This window comes from Oreochromis niloticus, linkage group LG15 (genome assembly GCF_001858045.2).
Source record: "Oreochromis niloticus isolate F11D_XX linkage group LG15, O_niloticus_UMD_NMBU, whole genome shotgun sequence".
NCBI classification, from domain to species: domain Eukaryota; kingdom Metazoa; phylum Chordata; class Actinopteri; order Cichliformes; family Cichlidae; genus Oreochromis; species Oreochromis niloticus.
Genome location: NC_031980.2, coordinates 23,702,211 through 23,726,305, shown reverse-complemented (window position 1 = coordinate 23,726,305; position 24,095 = coordinate 23,702,211). Strand labels below are relative to the sequence as shown.

General features: G+C 39.9%; 1 protein-coding gene across 4 annotated transcripts in view; it reads left to right on the top strand.

Annotated features, from left to right (window-relative positions):
• The window catches only part of cd109 (CD109 molecule), a 29,464-nt gene extending 16,596 nt beyond the window's left edge, over positions 1 to 12,868 (top strand). For all 4 annotated transcript variants that reach the window (XM_005452424.3, XM_013272206.3, XM_025898976.1 and 1 more), the window contains 10 exons: positions 2,842 to 2,923; positions 3,027 to 3,255; positions 4,161 to 4,332; positions 5,060 to 5,250; positions 7,521 to 7,676; positions 8,094 to 8,159; positions 8,495 to 8,631; positions 9,265 to 9,421; positions 9,492 to 9,594; positions 12,478 to 12,868. In XM_005452424.3, the coding sequence (XP_005452481.2) occupies positions 2,842 to 2,923; positions 3,027 to 3,255; positions 4,161 to 4,332; positions 5,060 to 5,250; positions 7,521 to 7,676; positions 8,094 to 8,159; positions 8,495 to 8,631; positions 9,265 to 9,421; positions 9,492 to 9,594; positions 12,478 to 12,689 (1,505 nt within the window). In that variant the 3' untranslated portion in view covers positions 12,690 to 12,868. The remainder of the gene's footprint in view (positions 1 to 2,841; positions 2,924 to 3,026; positions 3,256 to 4,160; positions 4,333 to 5,059; positions 5,251 to 7,520; positions 7,677 to 8,093; positions 8,160 to 8,494; positions 8,632 to 9,264; positions 9,422 to 9,491; positions 9,595 to 12,477) is intronic.
• Positions 12,869 to 24,095: the final 11,227 nt, after the last annotated feature.

The window sequence follows — 24,095 nt, the reverse complement described above, 5'->3', positions numbered from 1 at the left end:
GTTACACTTAGTTACTCAGGTTTGCATATGTTGCTGTACGTCCTTTTGGTAGCTTCAGTTTTTCTTTGGCAGGTTTGATTTTGCAGCATCTGATCTGAATAGGAGACCAGTGAGGTTAATGTTTTCACTATGGCATGACAGATTGTGGAGTTAGACACAATGTTTTGGGAACATCTGGAAACTTCCAGAGGATAGATAGGTTTCAGTTGCTATACCAGTGCCTATTTAAAGAGCAGGCCCAGTAAATTAGATAATAAATATCAGGCCAGTAGCGCTGATGTTTTTAGCTCAGTAGTGCAGCAACACAAAATGTCATGAAAAGGAAATTAAACACAACAAATTCTGCTAGTCATGGTAGTGCTACGAAGCCTCTTTGATGACACAAACCAGCTCTTAATTCTCATAGAAAAAAAAATATAAAAAATAATTTTTAAAATCTCTGTAGAATACAAAGTAGCTTGATCTTGGAGTCATTATATATTCTTTTCTTTCCTGTGGATAGAAAAGATATTCATATATAGACCTTTTTTTGTCATGTGTGATAACTTTTACACTCAGAATCAGGATCTGAATGCACTGTTGTGCCAGATGTATTTGCTGTTCCAAGATGAGCGCTATAGACTCGCTATAGGTTCCTCTTCTTTGTGTTTTTGTTTCTTTTTCATATATCGGTCCTTTTTACAGTTGAGCTAAAGGAGCCTCCACTTGACCAGCAGGTTGTGCAGGGGATGTGATGTGTTGTTCAGTATGATCAGGAATTTAGGCTATTTCCTTCATTCAATAATTCACTCTAGAAGCTCCAGAGTAGTTCCCAGCACAAAGCCTTCCTAATCACCTCGTTCAGCCTCCAACTGTCAGTTTCAGTTTCAGTTTCAATTTTATTTTTATAGCACAAAAAAGACCCAGGTACATCAAAGTGCTTCACAGACGAGCCGCATTTGCGGGTTTACAACAATAAAGGAGCAAAGAAAATACAGATATCATTACAGATGGTAGCTTGGCACAAGCGTGAACCTTCCAAAGTTTCGGTGAGGCAAAAGCAAAAGCATTATCCCCCCTAGTCTTCCGTCGAGACATTGGTTGCACTAAGAGCCCCTGGTTAGATGACCTAAGTGCTCTCTTCGGGGTGTAAATGTCAGGGAGGTCGATTAAGTAGCTGGGTGCCAGGTTATTTAAAATTTTAAAAGTGTATAAAAGGATTTTAAAAACGATATGGTATTTGACGGGGAGCCAGTGAAGGTTAGCGAGGATGGGTGTGATGCTGCTTCTGCAACAGATAGCTAGCTACAAAGAAAATGGTAACACTGGTAGTAAAAATGTGTTCTTGTTTGCACATTAAAGACCTTAGCTTCCTTAAAAAGTAGACTCTGCTCTGTCCTTTCATGCACACAGCTTAATGTCTTGTGTTCTGGTCAAAATCCAGGTATTTATAGCTTGTGCTTGGTCCATAGTGTTAACATCTTTACATCTTTCATTGGATAGTAATGGTGTTTAATTTAAACCTGGCCCTGCTACATTTCTTTCTCCTTTATCTTCATCATCTTCATCTAATTCTGTGGTTTCCAAACTTTTTTTGCTAGGTCCCCCTTTGTTTCACAAGAAAATCCCCCCCGCACAAACACATCCTCCAACCACACACACCCATATTTTGTTTTCAAACTCCATTTCAGTTTATTTCACACCTCAAACATTTAGTAATAAAAGTAAACTGCAATAAATTACAAGTAGCAATAAAATAAACTACTAACTCTTTTACACTACGTCCACACCTAGATGGGTATTTTTGAAAACACAGCTTTGCGTTTGGGCCCTTCATCCACACTTAACAACTCCTGTCAGGTTGGAGATGTTCAAAAACTCAGTTTTTGCGTTTACGTGTGGACGAGGAATACGGAGTTTGTCACGCAACGTCAAAGGTATGTGCTTTTTTTCACGTCACGCTGTGGGCCACGTTATTGTTTACATAAGATGAATTTCTACAGTGGTGGATAAGAGACAAAATACTGTTAATCTTACTATCTGCAGGTTTTACACGCTTACATGTACAGACGCAGTTACTGTCCCTCCATTTAGAAAGGCAGAGGCGTCATGGTGTAATTATTTTACGTGTCGTTGTTTTTTTTCCTGTGTAATAATATTCAACATTGCTATCAATGCATTGTTTCAAAAAATGCCTCTCTGTGCAAAATGGGTTCAAAAACATAAACAACTGTGGGATACTGTTTGTCCGTGATTTGGAGAGGAGGAATAAATTGTGGCAGCATCAATCTGATAATATTTGTATCCCACTGTAACTTTACTGTATAAAGATCTAACATCTCCAAAATGTCAGGAGAAGTTAGTCATTATAAGAAGTGTTTGTGAACTAAAAATTAAGAATGTGGGATACTGTTTGTCCATGATTTGGACAACCCAGCGTGCTCCCGACGCAGGGGAAACGAATTCTGTCGGGGAGACCTACCTTGGCACTTGTGCAGGTGAAGCCAAAGGCAAGATATGTTTCATCATATTTTCTAGTCTTTGCCTTGGAAGAAAGTTGGTTTGGAAACATATTTGGCGATGCTTCATTTTCTGCTTTGCGTTTGTGTGGGAGCCCTGTCAAAAACTTTATGCGAGCAGTGTCCATGCGTTCTTTGTTTTTTTAATTCATACCCCTCACCCCCCCACCCACCCCCACCCTAGGGGGCGCGCCCCTCACTTTGGAAACATCTGATCTAATTCACACCCCATTGAATAAACACATTTAAAATGCACATTTCATTTATTTCTCTTGGTTAAGAACCTCTAGATTTGTCATTTGTCTTTGCCTTTTTTCCCATCATGTGATGCCCTTTTCACCAGGTTATGAGCGGGAGCTCACCTTTCAGAGAGCAGATGGCTCCTTTAGCGCCTTTGGAGACCAGGACTCATCTGGAAGCACCTGGTATGTGATAAATACAAATGTCTGTCTAAAAGAAAACATCAGTAACATGCTCATAAAACTGAAAAACTCAGAAAAACTAATAGCAGATAGTCTCTTTGCACAGGCTCTCTGCTTTTGTGCTGAGGTGTTTCCTGCAGGCACGGCCCTTCATCAGCATTGATTCCAACGTGCTGCACAGTGTGGCAGCTTGGATCGCCAGCCAGCAAAGGCATGATGGGAGTTTCTTGGAGCCCGGCAGGGTGATCCACACCGAGCTCCAGGGAGGCCTGGACGGGCCTGTTTCTCTCACGGCCTACGTCCTCATCGCCCTGCTGGAAGACGCTAGCGTCCGGGTGAGACGCCATTGTTTAGGCCCACTTTCCAGGGACATTTTGAGAGTTTAGAGCTTAATCAAAACAGAACGAACAGCCTCCCACACTAGTGTGGGTCCGCCTCTCAGACTAAAACATGGGGAGTGATTTTATATTCAGCTTTTCCTTTGTTGAATTAGAAATATTTTACTGTGTACTTGTTTTAGTTTTATTTATTTGATTTTTGATTGGCTTTTAACTCATTAAGATTATTTTTCTGTCATACTGTATCCTACTTTATTGAGCTATTTGCCTCTTTATTTAAGGTCCTTATTATATATTTTATGTTTATTATGGTAACTTTTAACTGTAGTTACAAAATAATTGCCGAACTTTAGAAAAAAAGAAATAGGTATTGTGTTAACTTGTGACACGTTTGGGTGGTGACTAATATTTTGAAGTCAAAACTTTCATCTGCAGTCATTTATATTTGGCAGCAGCGAGCACATAACAGAGCAGGCATAAATGAGAAGATATGCCACAGTCCTAAAAACATGAAAACGATGAACTAGGGTGGAGATGGGTTGCAAAGTGGCTTGCGGAGTGGCTTGCAGATGCAGTAGCAACCATGGACAGGCTAAAGAAGCTTAAACAGTGTTCACTTTATAAGAGTTACCAAGTAGATGTACAAAAAACCCCATCTTCTTGTGCATTTTAATTATCTAGGCTTCTGTAGTATTTTTAATGTAAGCAAATCCATTTAAAAACCAAAACTGACCATGCCTCATGGTTATTATCATTAACCAATCCAGGGAGAGAAATTCATTTTTTAATATTGTCCGTTTTCCTGACATTCATGGGTAAGATCTAATGTGGCCTCAAATTGTTACATGTGCCTGTACCAACCTGTTGTCTCACCTACTGCTGCCCTATTCCCTGCCTGTTAGGCTCAGTATGAGACCAAGGTGTCTGCAGCCCTGATGTACCTGGAGACCCATCTTGCTCTTGGTGTCTCCAGCAACTACAGCCTCAGTCTACTCACCTACGCTCTGGCTTTGGCAGGGAGCTCCAAAGCCCAATCAGCACTCAATAATCTGACAGGACGAGCTGAGATAAGAGGTACAACAGCAGCTGTGTCTTAAAAACCAATTTAACATCTGGGGGAAATAAGCTTTCTCCAGGGGTTGTTATAACTTCAGGCACCTCATTCTCATAGTTTCATGCAAATGTAAATTATTTGATTGTGAACAGAACTTTGTTACATTCAGTTAAAAACATTTTTGGATCATACAGTGGTTTTACTTGAAGAATGGTGTCCTTTAGTCTTTGTATGATTAATTAGTCTGTATAATAAAAATCACTATTTCTTATTTGGAAAAGTTCATAGCCAGAAAACACTATTGTCATGGTAATGTTGCCGACAACTAGACAGGACCAAGCTCCAACCTCCAGGTCAGCTTGGTGAGGCTTCAAAAACAAGCCTTTACTGTCCGCTATGCCTCACCTCTGGTAATTGTAGTGACTGAATCGGATGTTGTTTCTTTTATTGGTGTCTTTCTCAGCATTTTAATTGAATTATCCGAGAGTTAGCATGGCTGGAAAAATAATCCACTTTTTAACTTTCACTTTTAGCTATTTGTGTGAGTCTTTACCCCAGAAGCTTCATTTAGCAGCAGGATCAATGATTATCTCAAAGTAAGACAGTTTATAGAAAGACCTGTTACCCCAATAACCGATGATAAATATCCTTCATTTATATCATTGTGAAATCAGATATTTTTTGATCACCTTGCTTCTCTTTTTAAAAATAAATCATCTGAATTATTCCCTGTCTTTCTGTGAGCAGACGGTGTGCCGATGTGGTTCTCCCTGGATGACGGCCTGTCCTCATCGTGGCAACCTCGTTCTTCTGACATTGAGATGGCGTCCTATGTGCTGCTGTCTCATTACAAGCTGAACCTAATCCCAGAGGGTCTGAACCTCATGAAGTGGCTCAGCCAGCAAAGAAACCACAGAGGAGGATTTGGAAGCACTCAGGTCAGATCTTAACTCCAAACAGAAGTACATCAATGTAATCTTCAAATTATTAAGATTGTACCAATGACTGAACATATCTGGCATTAAAATTAAGCATGCAAGGTCTTAAAATATCTATCATTTGCAGATGACGTCTTTAAGACTAATATACACTTTGTTGTGATCTTCTGTTGGACCATTAGCATCCAGTACTGTAGGTTCTAACGGGCACATATGATTTATACATATACAGTGTTGGGAAGGTTACTTTTAAAATGTATTCCACTACAGATTACAGAATACATGCCCCAAAATGTATTTTATAACGTATTCCATTATGTTACTCAATGAGAGTAACGTATTCTGAATACTTTGGAATATATTATTAATATATTATCATGTTTTTTACAACTACATGAGTGTACTGTTGCTGTGTGATTTATTACTATTACTGAAGGCTACTCGTCATACCAATACCAACTAGATTTTTAAATATTAATATAAAATGAGTAACAGTAGGGTGGACATTAGGTAAGGTTGCACTTTTGCAGCGATCTCGTATAGAAAACTATTCCGCGCGTATATAAAACAGGTCTGCAGCTCCGAACCGTAGTAAAGGGACCTCTGGCTAGTACTCTGGGTTCCGTGTCGGGCTAGTAGCCGAAAACTAGCTTTACTTTGTTGTCTGGGTCAACTTTGCTAGCGAGAAACAGAGAGAAATGGAACTTATTGTTTCGGAGGAAAACACGAACACAGTGCACAGTCGAGTCTTAATAGCTTACTTACAACTGGGCTCATCAGGCACTCTTTTTGGCTGCAGTGGTTATTATTATATTTACATGCTTCCAGCTCCCGTTTCTAGTCAGTGACAACTCGTACTTTTCAACTCTCCTTTTTCTCCCTCACTGGCAATCCATTCTCCCTGCAGCACAGACTACACTGCCCATGAGGCTACATTCTTTAGGGCTATGCCTGTAACACTCTGCCTAATGCCTTCATATTAAATAATTTTTTGAATAATAACTTTTAAAAATATTTCTTCACGTCATTATACAAATAGGGGTGACATGTGCCACGAGACTGAGACACAGGCATTAGAGCCTCTTCATGCGTGTTTTGTTTGGGTTTTCACTGTCGTGGAATTACCAAAAATAGAGAGGGCATAGCCTAACATATGAAACAGGAAAAGACCGCTGTGTAATCGATTTCTTTCAACAAAGTAACTGTATTCTGAATATCACCTTTTTAAATGGTAACTGTAACAGAATACAGTTACTCATATTTTGTATTTTAAATACGTAACGCAGGTACATGTATTCCGTTACTCCCCAACACTGTGTGTATATATATATATATATATATATGTATATATACATATATATAAGTGTGATATATATATCACACTTACCATCTGTAAGTATGATATATATCTCAAAAAGCAGAGCTCATGCAGAACGTAATGCATTGTGTTTATCTGTGCCATGCTCTATCATTATCCAAAAATGATTAAAAAAACATCAGTGTCAGGGCTGCCCTGTTCCTTCAACACCATAAACAGACAAATTGTAGTTTATTTAGATTCAATCCACCTTCCTGCTGACTCGAATTCTCACTGGAGCCACAAATGTTGGCATACATCACTGACTGTGATTGTCTTCTTTCCAAATCTCTACATTGGAGGTTGGGAGAGTAAAGTTCGCCTGAGCCACAGGGACACAATAACCACATGATAACTACAGACATGCGAGGATGAAATAAACCAGAACAAAGACGTCAGGGGAAAAAAGTTACACAGGCTTTTGAATTCTGCATCGTCTTCTTTTTAACACCAAGAAAACATAAAACAGACTTGTTGGCCCTGTCAACTCTAAATAAAGGACTTTTTCTCAACTGGTTAAACTGGATTCATGTTTAAAAAAAGAAAAGTCCCCAACTGTGGTTATATGTCACATCAGAGGGCAACTGTGGCCGTCTGGGTATGTAGTGACTTATTAACCTCTTAGCACGCATGGCCACTCATACATGCAGAACATGCGAGGCAGATGGGAAACTGCCAGTAGAGCCAAATACAGCACAGTGAGTAAAGCCCAGTGAGGCGTTGTCTGGCAAAGATTTTCACTAAAACAGATGCACAGACATGTGCTGACTGGCAGACTCCCATCCTCAGCTGTAAACAGGAAATCAGCAGTGAATATCAAAGCAAAGGACCATCAGGGATTGAAATCCCCCATATCACAGACACACGTTTGCTGACATGTACCATGTGACCGCGAGTCTCGTTTCTCTCTCAGGACACAGTTGTGGCTCTCCAGGCTTTGTCTATGTTCGCGGCTCGCATTGGGTCGTACGACATTGACGTCACAATCAGGGTGAACATCGACCCTTCGACCACTGTCGCCTCCTTCCGCATCAACCACGAGAACTACCTGCTCCATCAGAGCCAACAGGTACACAGATGAGCCAACGTTATCAAAAAACAGTGGCTGAAATATTATCCAGCAATGTTTGTGGGAATGAGTCAGATATCTGCTGGTTATTAAAGGCTGTCAGCAACTGATCAGAGCCGAGTTCATGGAACAGTGAGACAAATGATTACATCCAGCATGTAATAATATACAGATAATTCAGCTCTGTCATATTCCCTCATATTGAAAGGAAAAACGTGGAACTATATTATATTTCCTAAAAATGCCCTAAAAGGTGTACTGCTTGGTGTGAGTCAGTCTTCTAAAAGGAGTTGCCTCCTCCTTTTAGTCCAGTTTAGGACTTAATTTAATTTTTAACAGTTGTTTAGTGCACAGCAATAAAAAAAATCTGCAATAATATGTCAATAAAAACATAGAGATTGTTTTTTTATGCTTTAGATTACTCCAGAAGAAAGTTTAATTCTGCAGGTGACAGCAGAAGGTCGTGGACTCGCCTTGTTTCAGGTAACAGGACATATCCTTCGTATAATAGCACCTCCTGCTGGTCTGTGTTCAGTCTGCCAAATGGTATAATAGTAAGAAGTACAATAGTTGTTCAGATTATGTCAAAAATAAAGCCACTTAATTAAATTGTGGTAGTTAAAAAGTTAAAGAACAGAAGCACATATGTCAGACTGCCCACTGGTTCAATGCTGCAGAAAGCTTTAGTGAAATTCTGCAGAAGCTACTTACAGCAAGTACTTTTAACTAAAGGAACAATAAAGAAGCTGCATTTTTCCTTTAAACCTCTGCATGATTTTCATTCTTATTCTGTAAATTTGGTTCTTCTCTTCCTTCAGCTTAACGTTTTTTACAACGTCAGGAACAACGAGATGAGGAGAAGGAGGCGAGAAGCTGGCGAACAGGGAGCGTTTGAGCTGTACGGCGAGCTTTTCGACAGCGAAGTAAACACTGCACATCTGTACATCTGCACCAGGTGAGCGGGTCGGCGTCTGTTTCTTCACATGCCAACAGCTTGATGCAACAGATTCATCAGCACAGCAATCAGCAGCATGTGTGAGAAGCATTTCCAGCGATCATCCTCTGTTTACAAACAATAAAACATAATCAGCCAAAAACACCAGATGTCAGTTTGACAGCAGATCCGAGAAAAACTGAAACATTTGTTAGAAATAACCTTTTTGAAACCAATACATCTCCAAATATATTTATTCACTTTTGGAAAGTGCCTAAAATAATATACAGATAACTTCTAATCACTGTGTTTATTTGGTCTTTGCTCTGACGAGTTTGCTGAAACATACGGCACTTTCAATTCATTTCTGTTCAGCAAGAAATTATTTTTTCATTGCTTCTTCTTTTTAAATAAATAAAATGTATCATTTATTGTCGGTAAATTTCACCCTAATTATGTTTATACTCATGAGAAAGTTCCAAAGACAAATAAAGAAGTACTTACACGTAGCAATTAAATTTATTATTATTTTAATTTACAAGAAACTTACTACAGGCTAAGAGTCAAGTAAAATTGGATTTAATTAGAATAACATTTTGAATATCATTTAATTTATTTTAATTTTTCTTTGTGTGGTGTTGCGGTCCTCTGCAGGCTGGTGTACGGTCTGGGCCTCAATGCAACGGGGATGGCCATCATGGAGGTGGGGCTGCTGAGTGGCTTCAGTCTGTCGCCGGACGGCATCGAGACTAACAGCGTTGTAAAGAAAGTGGAGACACAGCCGGGAAAAGTCATCCTGTACCTGGACTCAGTGAGCGGCTCACAAACACTGATGTGTCTGAGTGTAAATACTGAAGCTTAAGTTGTACATTTATTTCCAGGTGACAACGCGGGAGATGTGTGTCCAGATTCCTCTGATTATTGAGTATAAAGTTGCCAAAGTCCAGGAAGCTACGGTCGTCATCTATGATTACTACGAACCAAGTAAGACTGCGCTCATATGCTTATATATATGGATAAGAGCAGTCTTTTTACTCTCCCCTGCAAATACTGTGTTTTGCCCAATAAAACCAAAGAACTCTTATTTAAAATGATATATAATTATAACACAAAAGACAAAGTGCTGTTGTAACAACATGGTGGAAACTCTTTTAAATGTATTCATTCGCTGTATACCCGTGACATTGTTTCAGACTGACAATGAATTGAGGGGCAAACTGTTTTAACTCTTCCCCCTTTTAAACCAGCTCTATTCTGATTAGTTGTCCTCCATTACTGGAAGCTGGAAGTGGGGGGTTTCTGTGCAAATAGCCAAAGCAGTGTGGCAGGGATATCCCCTCTTAACAACATCATACATAGCAGAAAGTAGAAAAAAATGCCTGAAACAGAGCATTTAGAGCAGTCTGAAGGCTAAGCTGGAGCTTGTGGCTCACAGAGATCACTTTTACTTGCACTCACCTCATTATATGAAGCTTATATGAAGGCCATGTTCAAGTTCATGAACAACCAACGATGAAACAGAATACAAGCAGGGCATTAAGTATTTGCACAGGGAAACAGTTGTTATCATTTTTCCCCTGAAAATGAGGGACTGTATAAAACAATGTAATTCCTAAACAGTTAATGCAATACTGTAGTTAAACTCATTAAAGTCAAAGTGAAAATCAGCACTTTCACCTCACTGAGACTGTTTGATCCACTGTGGTAGTAAACGGAAGCAAAATGACACAATAAAATGCATGATTGTGTAGAAACATATGGACCTAAAGCAGAACGTGTCCACTTTTATTTTTTCACTGTCAGTTTTGATATTTTTATAATCTTGTATATGGGGAAAATGCAGACCTACATTTCTGTGTGTTCATGTAAATTTCAAAGCTCCAGTATGATCCAAAACAGGACAGCCTGTCATGTCCATGTAAACACACCGAGGACCTCCACTGACGTTTTATGAGTTTTTTATGCTTTTGTTTAGCAAGAGTTTAGCTCTGTGTGTTCGCTCAATCACGCGAAAAACCTGTGATTAAACAAAATTTATTGGCCTGAATGCCTTTTTTCTCTAGAACAGAGGTGTCAAACATAAGGCCCCAGGGCCATAATGGGCCTGGCAAAGACTCCAATCCAGCCTGGATCTGGAAATCTGGAAAATTTAAAGGAGTGCACACATTTTTGAAGTTTTAATTGTATTTTACAGCTTTTCCTATTGATCACTGCCCTCCCTCCCATTGCCATTTACTCTACACTAGGGGTGGGCAACTCCAGGCCTCAAGGGCCGGTATCCTGCTAGTGTTAGATGTGTCCTTGATCCAACACAGCTAATTTAAAAGGCTAAATTACCTCCTCAACATGTCTTGAAGTTCTCCAGAGGCCTGGTAATGAACAAATCATTTGATTCAGGGCGATATCTAGAACCTGCAGGACACCGGCCCTTGAGGCCTGGAGTTTGACACCCATGCTCTATACAAAAGCAAATAAGTAATAGATGAACAATTAAATGACAGAAAGTTCTTGTTTTTAATATCTACTCTAAAAATGTACGCTTTCATACAGTGGATTCAGAAAAAAAGAAGAAATTTTCTTTGAATTAACCAAAAATGTATATTTTCTAATTATAGGACAGTCTGGGCAATGAACCAACTTTTCTCTGTAATTTCATACATTTATCATGTAGTTTCGCTGCTCCATAAAAGAGTTTTGAGTTTGACATTTCTGCTTGTGAGGTAATAAAAAAACATTTACATTTTAATTTAATAATAATTTTTTACATGTTTTGTGATAAAACAATAAATTGGGTATCAAAATAACGTTTAAAAATAAAAAGAGCAGAAGTATGTAAGAATGCTTTCCAGTTTAAAATATACTGCAAAACGAAAAATTAACTTTTGCCAAATTTTACAGTTACAGTGGTCCTTCACAGTATTTTTTGGTGCAATTTTACATGCTTTTTTTTTTTTTTTTTTTTTTTTTTTTACAGCACATTTTGTTCTGTGTCCCGACTGGCTGTAGACAATTTTCAATCAATCTTGTGTCGTGGTCCTGTACAGTACAGAATGCGTTCAGCTTGTCAAATTTCCATAAATCTTCGATCACTAGCAGTGTGACTCTGAAGTGTTCTACTGTATGTTTATAAGTTTTCAAACCAACAAACACAACAATGTCGATGAAACGTTTTGCACCGTCAAAGTAACCTGCGGTAGCGCCCAAAAGGCAGAGGAAGATGCTAACCATCGCACAAAAAGTTGGACTTCGGGACATGCTAAAGGAAGGTAGAAGTTACTGTGCACCGGATTATTAGGCGCATTAAGCAAAACAAACAAAACAGTCAGATAAGTCAAACTTGATTCAACTCATTCTTCTTGCTTCCCCTACTTCCGTACCATTGATTCATTAATGTTGAATTCTCTGGCAGCTGCTCTATTCCCATGTTCTGGACCTGAAAACAGGGTTTGACCTTTGGTTTCATTCTGTACTACTGGACTTATTTTTCTACGAAGGTTTGAACTTTGAGAGAGTTTAAACAAGAGAGAAAAGTGTGAAAATGTTCATGCCTGTCTGAGAAAAGTGTATAAAGTGTGTAGTGAGGGGTTTTACAGTCTTAAAACATATATAATAATTGTAAAAGATAAAGCAAGCTACTTTGTGGATTTCACCTATCGGGGGTTATTGATAGAGTGTAACTCCCGCGATAAACGAGGGACCACTGAAAATAAAAATCATAATATATATAATATATCTGAAAACTGGTGATTTTGTTTTCATCCTTCCCGTCTCAAAAATCCTCCATCTTTAATCATTAAAAAGAAACAGCAGAAATACAAAGGCAGAAACTGAAACCGTTGATCTCAAAACCTTCACCTCCTCCTGCAGGGCGGAGGATGGCGAGGACATACACGTCGTGGTGGAGGAGCAGCATGTCCTCCTGCTTGCTCTGCGGGGAAAGCTGCAGTCAGTGCAAACCAAACGGCGACTTCAGTCTTCACGAAGCCGTCTTCGATACATCAAACAGGAACAGCGTCCACTTCAATTGGAGTGGTTTTCTGCCCATACTGCTCCTCCTCTTCGTCATCTTTGATTTGTAAACATGTCTAAACAAAAAGCTGCACATATAAATCTGTCAGGCTCGATTCAAGGTTGGAGGGAGCAGCTGTGGGGTTGTTATTTTGTTTCTGACTAAAACAGAAAACCGTGTTAGAGATGCAGAAAGTCACCGGACTCTTCTTTGTACTGTCTAAAAATAAACGTGACTGATAAATTTGGATTTCCATTGCAGGTTTTCTTCCCTTTGTTTGCTCATTTTTAACTCACCTACACTCACCGACTGTACCGCTGTGCTGAAGAAGCATGCATGTACCTGTGAAAGGAGGCTGGTGCGCGTGACAGGATATAAACATCCCTTGGTTCACAATAATGTTAGCAGCTGGGCGTTTCTTTTGTCTGTAGAAGCAAACACTTAAATATGATTTTGAGGTGAAGTTCCCCATTAAAAGCTTTTACAGGAACATGTTTTGGTCCAAACAGAGATCATTCATGTTCAGAGGCGTGTTCAAAAGGTCACCAAGGTCATGCTCTTTCAATCCAACACCTATGAACTTAAAAACTGCTCTGCAGGAGGTTAACTTCAGAGTTTGGTTTAAATCGGCTCCACATTTCACTGATTCTGTTACTTTCCATCTGTAAGTGTGATATAAGTACTCAGGGATATTTTACTATCTGCAGCACAAACTGCATGTCCTGGCAATTTATTGAGCTGGTGCTCAATAAATGAGCTATTCAGCTGGTGATGAAGATATGCTAGACTGCTGCAGCTAATCGAGTACAGGTTACATGTATGGTATTTATCATGGAAAATATTCAGTAAGTGAATCAGTGAAGTTATTCCCACACTTCCTTCATGAGGTGATTTATGTTATAAACAAGCATCAATCGCTCAAATAAAAGAATGAACTCACGAATTCACAAGATGTGATTTTCTGCTGCGTTGCTCTCTTGGCTTTGTGGCAACACCAGTGTTTCATTTTGCTTTTATACTTCTTTACGTTCTTTATCAGCTGACAATCTGATAATGTGTTTGACTGAAGTCGATGTGCTCAGCTGATTATTTTGTGCAGAAGAAGAGTCAAAAGATGATTCATATTTTAAAGAGTGAGCAAAGAGCCTGAAGCACAAAGTGTGGGTTCATAGAAAACAAGCAGTGTGAAGGTAAAATATCCTTGACATATTATGCATGTTGTGGATTTATTAAAAGTGACCCCTAAACAGAAAGTAATGAGCGCTTTTATATGTGAGATCATAAAAAACTGCAGTATCTGAGCTCTAACAACTGTATTCACCTTGATCTCTGAGATGCTGCTTCCTCAACTCCACTCTCCTCTTGCCCTTTCCTCATTCCTCGGCTCATTGCTGGTGGATCAGACTGATACAGGGATGTGTATTTTGGGACATGAAAAGGCTATAGGATAAAGGATAGCAGCCTTTGAGAAATCTGACTGGACCCAGGAAACTAACGAAGGTGAGACAGATAATCAAAAAAGAGGGAAGAGAAAGGCAAAAATCCTGGAGACACAAAGAAAGTGAAAGAAAAGAATAGAGAAGACAAGCAACCAGGTGAACACTAATGACCAAGAGTAAGAATATTAGTAGAAAACACAAAAACTCAAATTCAAGGCAGGAATCCATGGGTGGGGGGCTGGAGACTTTCCCAGCTGTCATAGGTCACAAAAATATGTTTGACTCCCTCCACCTGCATGAACTTAACTGCAGCAGAAACGAGTTCTTATCGTCATTTAAGCACAAACTTCATCCTCACAGTTTAAGAGTCTCTTTGATCACTGGAGTTTTTTGAGCGGCTCGCCGTTTTTCCCCACCGCTAAAAGATTATAAATGACGGAAAATGAAACATTACATTTGAAGATTTTTTTCTGCGGACATTAAATGTGTCTGCGATGACACAAACTGAAGCAGGAGGTTGAGCAGCACTCTGAGGCCTCCCATAAATCTACGCACTAAAGCAGGTACGATGCCACGGCAGCACCATAAATCTGTGCGACAATCAAAGTGACCGAGGCATAAACATTAACGAGAAAGCCTCTATAAAGTTTAAAGCCTCGCCGAAGATCGACCGCTCCGACAGCGAGGCAGGTTAAGAATATTTGACCCACATGTGCACATGAGAAGCAGCTGGGATTGATAATATCTGCCTTTTCATGGCCTCATTACAGCTGACCTCCACTCAGGGTGCACCATACCGGTCACTGGAGGTTAAATGTGATCAGGACATTTCTCAGTCTTCAAAATTATAACATAAAGCAACTCTGAACACAAAGTAAACATTATTCAAAGTGACAAGTGAAAAAAGCCCCAGAAGGTCAAACTCATCCAGACACTGATCGGACCACACCGTAGGGTTATAATGCTGACGTCAGAGGGCAGAGAGCTTATGTTTACATCAGTCCAAGAAAGCAAAGGTCACTATGAAAAAATGAATAATATGAAATGGTTTCTAAAGTGTTGTTTGAGAGTAAAAACAGGCGTCCAGTAATACTACGTGGTCACTGCGTGGTCAAACTAGTGTATATTTCTCGCTTGGCGGAGGCGTCTGATTGGATGTCTATTGGACGTACAAACAAGGCCAACATCTGTGTGTTTACGGCTTTGCTTTTGCAATCTATGACCTATTTTCACGTGGGAAGATACCGAGTCTGTTCCAACCATGTTTACTAAGAGTGAAGACAAGTGGGAGTGGAAAATGCTTAGAAAAGCTTTTATTATAAACACATATGAAATGGAAACGATTTTTTAAATCTTCCAGGTGAGGATGACAGAAGTGCAACAGATGAAAGGCTTTGGTTGTCAGTGAGTCTGCATCTCTCTCTTAACTAATCATGTAAGGAGTGTGAAAGGGTCTCTGAATGTCCTTCCAAAGTTTAGCAGCAGTCCATCCAGCGATTTTTGAGATATTATAGATGATGTAAAGGGGAAGACCAACGGAACGACTTGGTAATCCCTGCAAACAGCTGACCTGAAAACGGGATGCCACATTCCTTGTATGTTCATGCGGTTTTCTCTGTCAGAATCCGTGTTGTCATGATAAAGCACAAATTTCCTAGTTGGAAAAGCAAGGTGTGAAATTCACACTTTCTCTGTGGAAAGTAGAAAGTTTGAACCACAAACACAGATGAAAACGGTTCTGCTGGAGCGGCCTGCATATTAATCAGCCCTGACACGGTGTATCAGATCCTGTCGGGATATAAACACGACCACAGAGGCAACATGTTTCCTCCAAACACCGACCCCACCAGTGTATCATCTGCCTGCACAGCAAGAACGCTACGTTCAATCAACACGTGCGCTGCAGAGCTCATTCTCAGTGTGGGAGCTTCACGATTGCATAGCACCAGCGCTACCATATTTTAGGACAAAGAAGAGATGAGTCAGTCCATCATTCTGACATCTGGAGACATCTGGGTTCAATCAGCGGCAGAGGTTGGAGCAGAAAAGTTGTTTCTATTGGACAAAAATCTGACAATGCACTCGCGTCCTCAGGGGAGCTTCAGTTCCTGAACAGAAATGTGGCGAGATTTGATTTGAGCTTGTTGAGTTTTGCATGATAAAAAACGACAGATTCTTTGAGTTGACTCTCAAAATGCTTCAAATTACCCTGAAATTTGAAGTAAATTCTCTTGAACTCAGGCCAAAACCCGTTAAATCAATCAAGGAGGACACTCAAACCCTCTCTCTTGTTTATAACCTTTACCATCAGCGCAGTGGGAAAAAAAAAACAGTAGAATTTTTATTAAAATCCGTCTCTGCTATAATGTCCCTAATCAGGTGTTTTCACTTTCTGCTTAACTGAAGCTCTCCTCTGGACTCATGGGCATGGACATGTGTTTGACAGGGGTGAGACAACCTGGATGAGCAGAAGAATATGGATGGATGAATGAATTTATTCACCTGAAAAGTGTGAACTTTAGTTATTTTATCTGTCAAACTCAGTATAAAGGGTTAGAGAAGCCCACATGTGTTTGTTTGTTTGTTTGAGGGATTTCTGTTTTCTTCCATTTTTGGAATTTTTGAGGACAAAATGTTGACAATCAATGTGACATTCACTGTGTATGGTGACAAACTTTTTCTATTCTGGCTGAAGATTTCAGGCCAGCCTTTGACGTGTTTTGTGATTCCATACAGTGTAAGTAGCAGTGAGAAAGGTGTGGCATGCATAACAGCAGTAAATATGCTCTTCACTTGTTTTCTTCAGTGCCTTCTTCTGTATCTCTACGCTGTGCCTGATTAGCTTCCTGACAGCATTTATATACAAAAGAATGAGTGATTGTGCTGTGATTGTGTCTGTATTCTTTCAGCATTTCATTACCAACAAATTCTCCTCAAATCATCAGTCCTCAGTTTGCTTCTTTTCTTTGTCATGTAGTCCCTGGTTCTGCTGTGCTGTATGGTTTTCTGCTTCGTGTTCCCGCTTCCTTCGATGAGTGTACCCCTTGGTTTGTGTTTTCTCTGAATCATTGTGGACTCTTTAATTTTAGTTCAGCCAAAATAAAGACTCACTTTTCTGAGTTCAGAGTCATGCATATTGGGCCCAAGACCTCCCTATACCCCAGCCCTTCACATATAAGACTGTTCCCACACATACCCTCAGTCTTAATGTAAAAGTGATGAGATTAACTAAATTTTCTCTGTCTGCTCTGTATAAGCAAAACAGTCAAATTATAGCCAAAGTCATAAAAATGACACCACTGTGAAGCCATCTTTGAACCACCAGGGCAGTTACTGAGCAGTTATTTTGAGCAGGCTGTGGGTCAATAGAGAACGAGAGCCGTAAATGTAATTTCAGTAGTCACATGGGACACAAAAACTACACAGAGATAAAATTTAAAAAAATGCTTCAAATGTTTGTCCCTAAATAATTAAGTCTCTTTTCCCCTTTTCTTTGAGCAGTCTTTAGGAACAGTTCCCCAGGTTTGCTGTAGTACATTCAAAGCTCTTTAACTGTCTTTTCTTTTGCCCTCTGTCAGGATGATCCTGCACTGCAGCAGATTCCAGGCACACAATCAGAAGTCTCTGTCCAGCATCATTGATGAGTGCAGCATGAGAAACCGCTAAGATCCACTATGCAGAACCCTCAAACACCCACACCTCTGGTAGAGGACCCGAGCTTGAGGAACACACACACCACCCTCTGGGTGGATGAAAGGGAGATTTTTTTTTTTTTTTTAATTTTGAGCAGTGACTCAAGACTGTATTTCTGTATTTGCACAACACGTTCTATTAGCCTTGCAGCACTGGTGGGACGGTTCATGTACAAAATGAGAAGCTGTAGCAGGACACAAACAAGTTCATGCTTTATAATGAAGTCATATATAAAGAAGTGTAATGCACGGATAATTTTATACATATATAACTGTCAGTCAAAAACACGCACACAGAAAAAATGCTTCCATTGTTCCCATCTTCACCAGTAGGTGGCAGGATTGCCTTAGCTAAAAAACAACTCAACGCCCGCCCCCACCCCTCTCAAAATCTGCAACTTTCCATGACACAAAGGTATCAACGGGAAACTTTTTATAGAGGCTTTCACATGAGCTGCGTACATCGAGGCTGTTTGAGCACAGAGCCTCTCTGGCTGCCACCGTTAATGGGAGGCAGATGGACCTGGCTCGAAACGTTTCAGACTAATGAGGGAAGTATGGAATCAGTGGAGGTTTCACACAAGCAGGCAGACGTGATGCTCATTGTATATTTTGCTCTGTCGCTGTCAAATGGGGGGGATAGTTATTCTGCTCAGAGTAATGTAGCCCGACATGCTGAGAAAGATAAGTTACACCACAACCAACAACAAATCTTTGCATTCACCGAGATTTAAAAGGTGACAGTCTCACTTTTGAGCACATAAACGCACTCAAAGCCATTTTTTATTATAACCCGTTATTGTTTCAAAGTGAAATTCCAAGCAAAATAGCCTTGGTGTATAATTATATGCTCATGTTGTCTGTAAACCCAGCTGCTTTTTTCTCTCTCCCTTCTTCTTCTTTTTAAAGCTTGCTTTGCAGTGTGAATGCACATTCAACAGGCTGAGGTCCATGAAGTGGCCCCCCGAGAGGATGAGGTCAAAGCTAAGAAAGTTGTTATACAAGCGTGAGCCTGAAGTCTGGTGATGAGGATGAGACACACTCGTCATTTCTCTTCATGCAGCATTCCAAGCTGCAGCCTCTCCAAGAAGTCTGTGCTTCAGTTATGCAGGGTGAAATTCTACAGTTTGATTTGTCTGATATTTAGCTCTAGTTAGCAGCTATCCAACCTTGTGTTTTGGACTGAGTGCAAAAAAATGCCTGTTTAAAAAGATAAGCTTCAGCTGAGGGCCGGTGTTTTCCACACAAAGAGGGCAACTATTTTAAAGAACTATTTTAAAGGCTCTACCACCTCTAGTGTTTGTTGTCTATATTTGGGGAAGGACAATAAACTCTGATCAGAAGACCTGACAATCCTACTGGTGATATATGACTTCAGAAGGTCACTAGTGTCCTGGGCACCTCAGGGTGAAACCAGAACTTATAGCTCAACTAGCTAGCATTAGCTCAAAGCACCTCTGGCTCCAGACAAGCAACACTGCAGCAAGCAGAACACCGACATCTTGGGAGAGTCCTCAAAATGTGGATTCTAGAAACCTTTTGGTCCCACAGTGAAACTCTTTCTAAAGGTCCAGGGTGGGGTTTTCAGAACTGATCGATTTCCCCTCATAGACTTGACCTTTGGAACATTTGCTCCTGAAAACAGGTTGTTCTGATTGTAGTTTGAGGACAACAATGAGCCAGAAAGATTTTATGAGTAAAGGCTCAACAGGCTTTCAACAATTTTGTAAAAAGAATGTATAAATATGATCAGCAGGATAATTGGCTTAATCTTCACAGGGCTTTGGTCCTGCTGCAGGAAATGTAAATCACGGTGCTACGGAGTTGTCACATTTGGCTTCATGCTTAGGGGTAAATGTGTAACCTCAGACACCCAACTGCCTCTTTGTTGTCAGGCTTGTGTTTTAGCCAGCGTCTGCTGGCTGTTGGAGTTGGCTAACAGAGCGTCGGGTAGTTCCTGCGTGACCTGGATCTGACCAACAGTCTGATGACTCTCTCAGTCTGATCTATGGTTTGTTTTGTTCGGTCTAAATCAAAAGCGGTTTTCTGGGTTTCTTCAGCTTCACACTGACCAATTAGGAGTTGTAAATCAAAATGAGATTTGGCTCACTATATTTGGCAACACATCATCCTGTCTGAATGGAGTTTTTGTTAGTTTGACATAAATCTGATTACTCTTCTTCTTAGCCATAGATCATAAACTGACTGGAAAAAAAAAATTCACCAATCAGTCCATCAGCAGCACCTCCCAGCATCCATGAAAATAAAAATAAATAAGCTCTTTTCAATTTAAATGTAGATCTTGGATCTATCGTTTGGAAACCTTTCAGTGGTTCATTTATTAGTATTTGAAAAGGGATGACAATGCATCCATTTTCTGCTGCCAATCAATGGGCAGCATTCCACTCCTAACTGGGAATCTCCAGATATTCTTAGGATAGAGCTTCTTCTACCAACAGGAAGCGAAGGAAAACTACCAAGAGTGATTCACTGACATCCAACTTAAACATTATCTTGAAATTAAAATGTAAAACTATATATTTTTAAATTAATCAATAAACATATTTATTTGACCAATAAAGAGATGTTCATTTGGAATCATCCACATAGACACTGTGGTTTTTCTTATTTTATATATCCAGATTTGTGCAAGAGAAAAGGAAAAGAAACAGAAAGCCACAGTTTAGACTAATCCTGTAACATAATAATAACACTGGAGCTCTTCAGACGGTCAAAATAAATTAAAGATAAATGTTAAATTAGTGGAAAATAGAAAACTTCAAATCTAAAGAGCTCAACAATCACTTAAATATAATTTAGCAATTATTATTGGGGGAAACACAGTTAATGCAAAACGGCTCATAAAACCCTCCTAATGACTGATTAAAGAAGATGACTCATGTGTTCTGCAAACATGAGTTTGCAGAACACATGAGTCAACTTCTTAATCAAACTCATAACATGAAAATGTGCTGATGAATCAGATTAAAGTAGGATGAGCACAGACCTATTATTTGTTCTGGCAACTCTTCAGTCACTAAAGAGCTGGGTATAATGTTTTCCTGCAAGTAAACTACGTTGCATTAAGTGTTGCACGCATTAACACTTGGCTGATCCTTACGTAGTCACCACAGCAAAGTCTTATTACTCTATGTTTATGTCACAGTGATGCGAGGCGCTCTACGGCTGCCCTCTGCCTTGAGATCAAATGAAATATTTATGATTTCCTTATAAAAACAGAGCTTTCGTGTTTGCTGAGAACATTTGACCAAAGGGCACAATGAATCGGACTCGTCGAGATCTCCAAGAAAAAAAGCGTTCGGACGGAGAAGTGATTGTGTGGCAGCTCAAACATGGTCTGAAAAGCTCAGGCTGGCTGGAAGGAGAGTAACTAATGATTTATGTGGTGAAGTTACTGAATTGGAAATGATTACTCTGCATTAAGTTACATAAGTCTGCAGGGGAAGAATTCGTTTTCATGCTGCAGCAGTCGGAGGACAACAGCATGAACGTTTCACCTGCCAAGCTGGCTGCTGGCAGCACAATCGCATGAAATCTGCTGAGAGTTCAAATAGTCTTAAAAAAACATTTTCACTTCTGTATAAACATTCATTCATGCAGTGTCTTTGTTGGAAGGTGTACTGGGGCTTTATTACGCTCTTTATATGTGTAGATTTACATATAAAAATAAAGTTAGCTGATTAAAAATTTGATGCACTCTTACAAAGTATACTGCCAGATAGAAGTAGCTTGACTTCAGATTAGGCAAGTCATGTCTCTACATAAAAGAATAACTCTTATTTTTAATAGACAACAGGCATGTTAATGGGAAAATATGCCGGGTATGATAGGTAGCGCTCAAAGAACGCTTTTCTTTGCAAACTCCTTTGACTACGATGACCTGGATGAGTGAGAACCTTCACAGACAGGCAAGCTTATGCTACAGTCACACATGAGAAAACAGAGGTTGGAGAAACCAAAATGTTTCTGAGCATGTGCGATGACCTTCCAGTCTCGTTGCCTCTGAAACAGTTGCTTCAAAGACAGGGTTTACAGTTACTCGCAGACAGGCGCCTTCTCCAACATCACTTTTGCACGGCAACACAGCGATAAAGAGGCAGTAAGGTGGAATGAGGTTGGCAGTTACATGCAGTCTCTTTGTGATGTTTGTGACACAGCAATTAACCGTGATGAAGTGATGAAAATCACAAATCTGTTGATGTCTTCATACATAGGCATTCACATTAGAGCCCACCCAGAACCTGAATCTGAAAGAGAATTTCAGACATTTCTCCACTGACAATAAGTCTACTGTGTTTGCTTACTTTATTCATGACATCCATTAATTGCTGTTGCCATGCTGGTGTTTTGAAAGTGAACACGATGAGAGACGGCTGGATCTCACAGAGGAACCGAAGGACACTGCAAGCTCAGACTTGCAATTCTCATGTTGTTAACAAAGCTGCTATACCCTGTTTTATCCTCCAGACTTGTACAATACTCATATTTCACAAAATGAACTTCATGTTTTATTCATTAAAACTTGAAACTAAAACTGAGCTCACCCGGAAGTGATGATGAGGTCACAGAGCGAGTGAGTCGAGGGCTGTTTTCCCACAGCCCTCAACTGTGGACTGTGGGAAACTGTAAATTTATTTTTGTAACCATAGGAGTCGCCCCCTGCTGGCCATTAGAAGTCATGTTCAAGGCACCTGCTTGCTAGCTTTACTTTTCATACCCAGTCTACATCAGCGCCTCAAGGAGATGAGGGATGTCTTCGAAGCAGCCCAGCTCTTCCTCCCTGGCACACCTGCATCTCATCATGTCATTACCTGCGCTTACCAGCTTTGCAAGTATTTAGCATGTGACTGAAGTCTGATTACTTCCTCAAGTTTCTTGTCTTCTTGTGTCAGATCCCACTCAGTGCTCCTACTTCCAACGAGCCACCGACCAACAAAAACCCCTCTTAGCTCAAACCCTAAGCCACTTGCCTTCACAATCAGCTGAGTCTTCCTCCTGGTCAGTTTCCTCCCCATCTCTCCCCAGGAGAGGTACACTGACTTCATAACAAAATCTGTCAGTTTCCAGACTCAAAAGCCACATTTGTCTTTGATAGATATGGCATGATTATTGATATGTTGCTGTGTGGTTTCGGGAAAGGTCTCTTAATGTCCACATTGAAATCTCAGTCAGCTGAGAGCGATTATTTGTGAAGCATTTAAATATTTGGTGGCTGGGACACGGGCTACAGCGTTTTAAAAAACTTAGCTTAAAGATGTTCTACAAATGAATGACAAGTGCAAACATTTAAAAGATTGCGCTGTTGCTTGAAATCAGTATTTCCATTAGTCAGTAAGACCGGCGAGAAAAACAGATAAGTAAAGTTGATGAGTGCCTATTTGTTTAGTGGCTTTGTTTTGTAACCATGTATGTTAATGAGAAGGTATTTTCCATGCTATGTGAGTCATCTAATGTCCAAAAAATTAAAAATGAAACGCTACAACACAACATTACTGTAAATTACAGCTATGTCTTAATAAACACAGACTTTCTCCTGGAAGGAATTCACACACACATGTAAACTGTTCGGAGATCTAATGATTAACACATGTTTGCAGTTTGCAAATTTACAATTTTACAGTCCAATGCAAAAGAAAAGAAGACTTTCTTTAACCGAAATGTTGTAATATGTGAGCAAAGCAATTTAGCAGGCAGCTGTACCTATAGTCCCAAAGTCATCCCAGGACATTCAGTGCTGGGTAACATGATGGGTTTTAAATTTCCAGCTGTCATTTATATGCAAACTAAACTTGCACAGCTTTTTCTGGGGAATGTTATTCATGCAATCAGCTGACAGTAAAACAATTATGCAGATACTAAGATGGAAGGGCTGCAACATCAAAAGGCCATCAACATGAACACCAAATCTAGACAGGTGGCCTTATGAATTTGGTATTAACAGAATGAAATTATGGACAAATATGTCCACGCTGCTTGACTTTGTAATTGTGTGTTTCTTGGCACACTTTAAGACTTTTAACATGGACTTTTCCAGGATTTTGTTTTGAACTCAGGTGGCATGACAGGGACCAAGAACAAAGCAGTATTTCTCAGGAAATCACAGTTCAGTCAGCTGGTGTACAAATTGTGATTTTTTACAGTCATGGGCAGAACTGTGGCCTCATAATGAATACTGAACAGCAAGTATTTAACTCTTTACTTAAGCTGGAGTGTCAGTACCTCACAGACTATATTGTTGGTCAGATAACCAAAATAAAGTTAGGTTCTTTAGATGTTGTTCTGGGTTCTTCTGTGAGCTCCTGGTTGAGTCGTTGACGCTCTCTC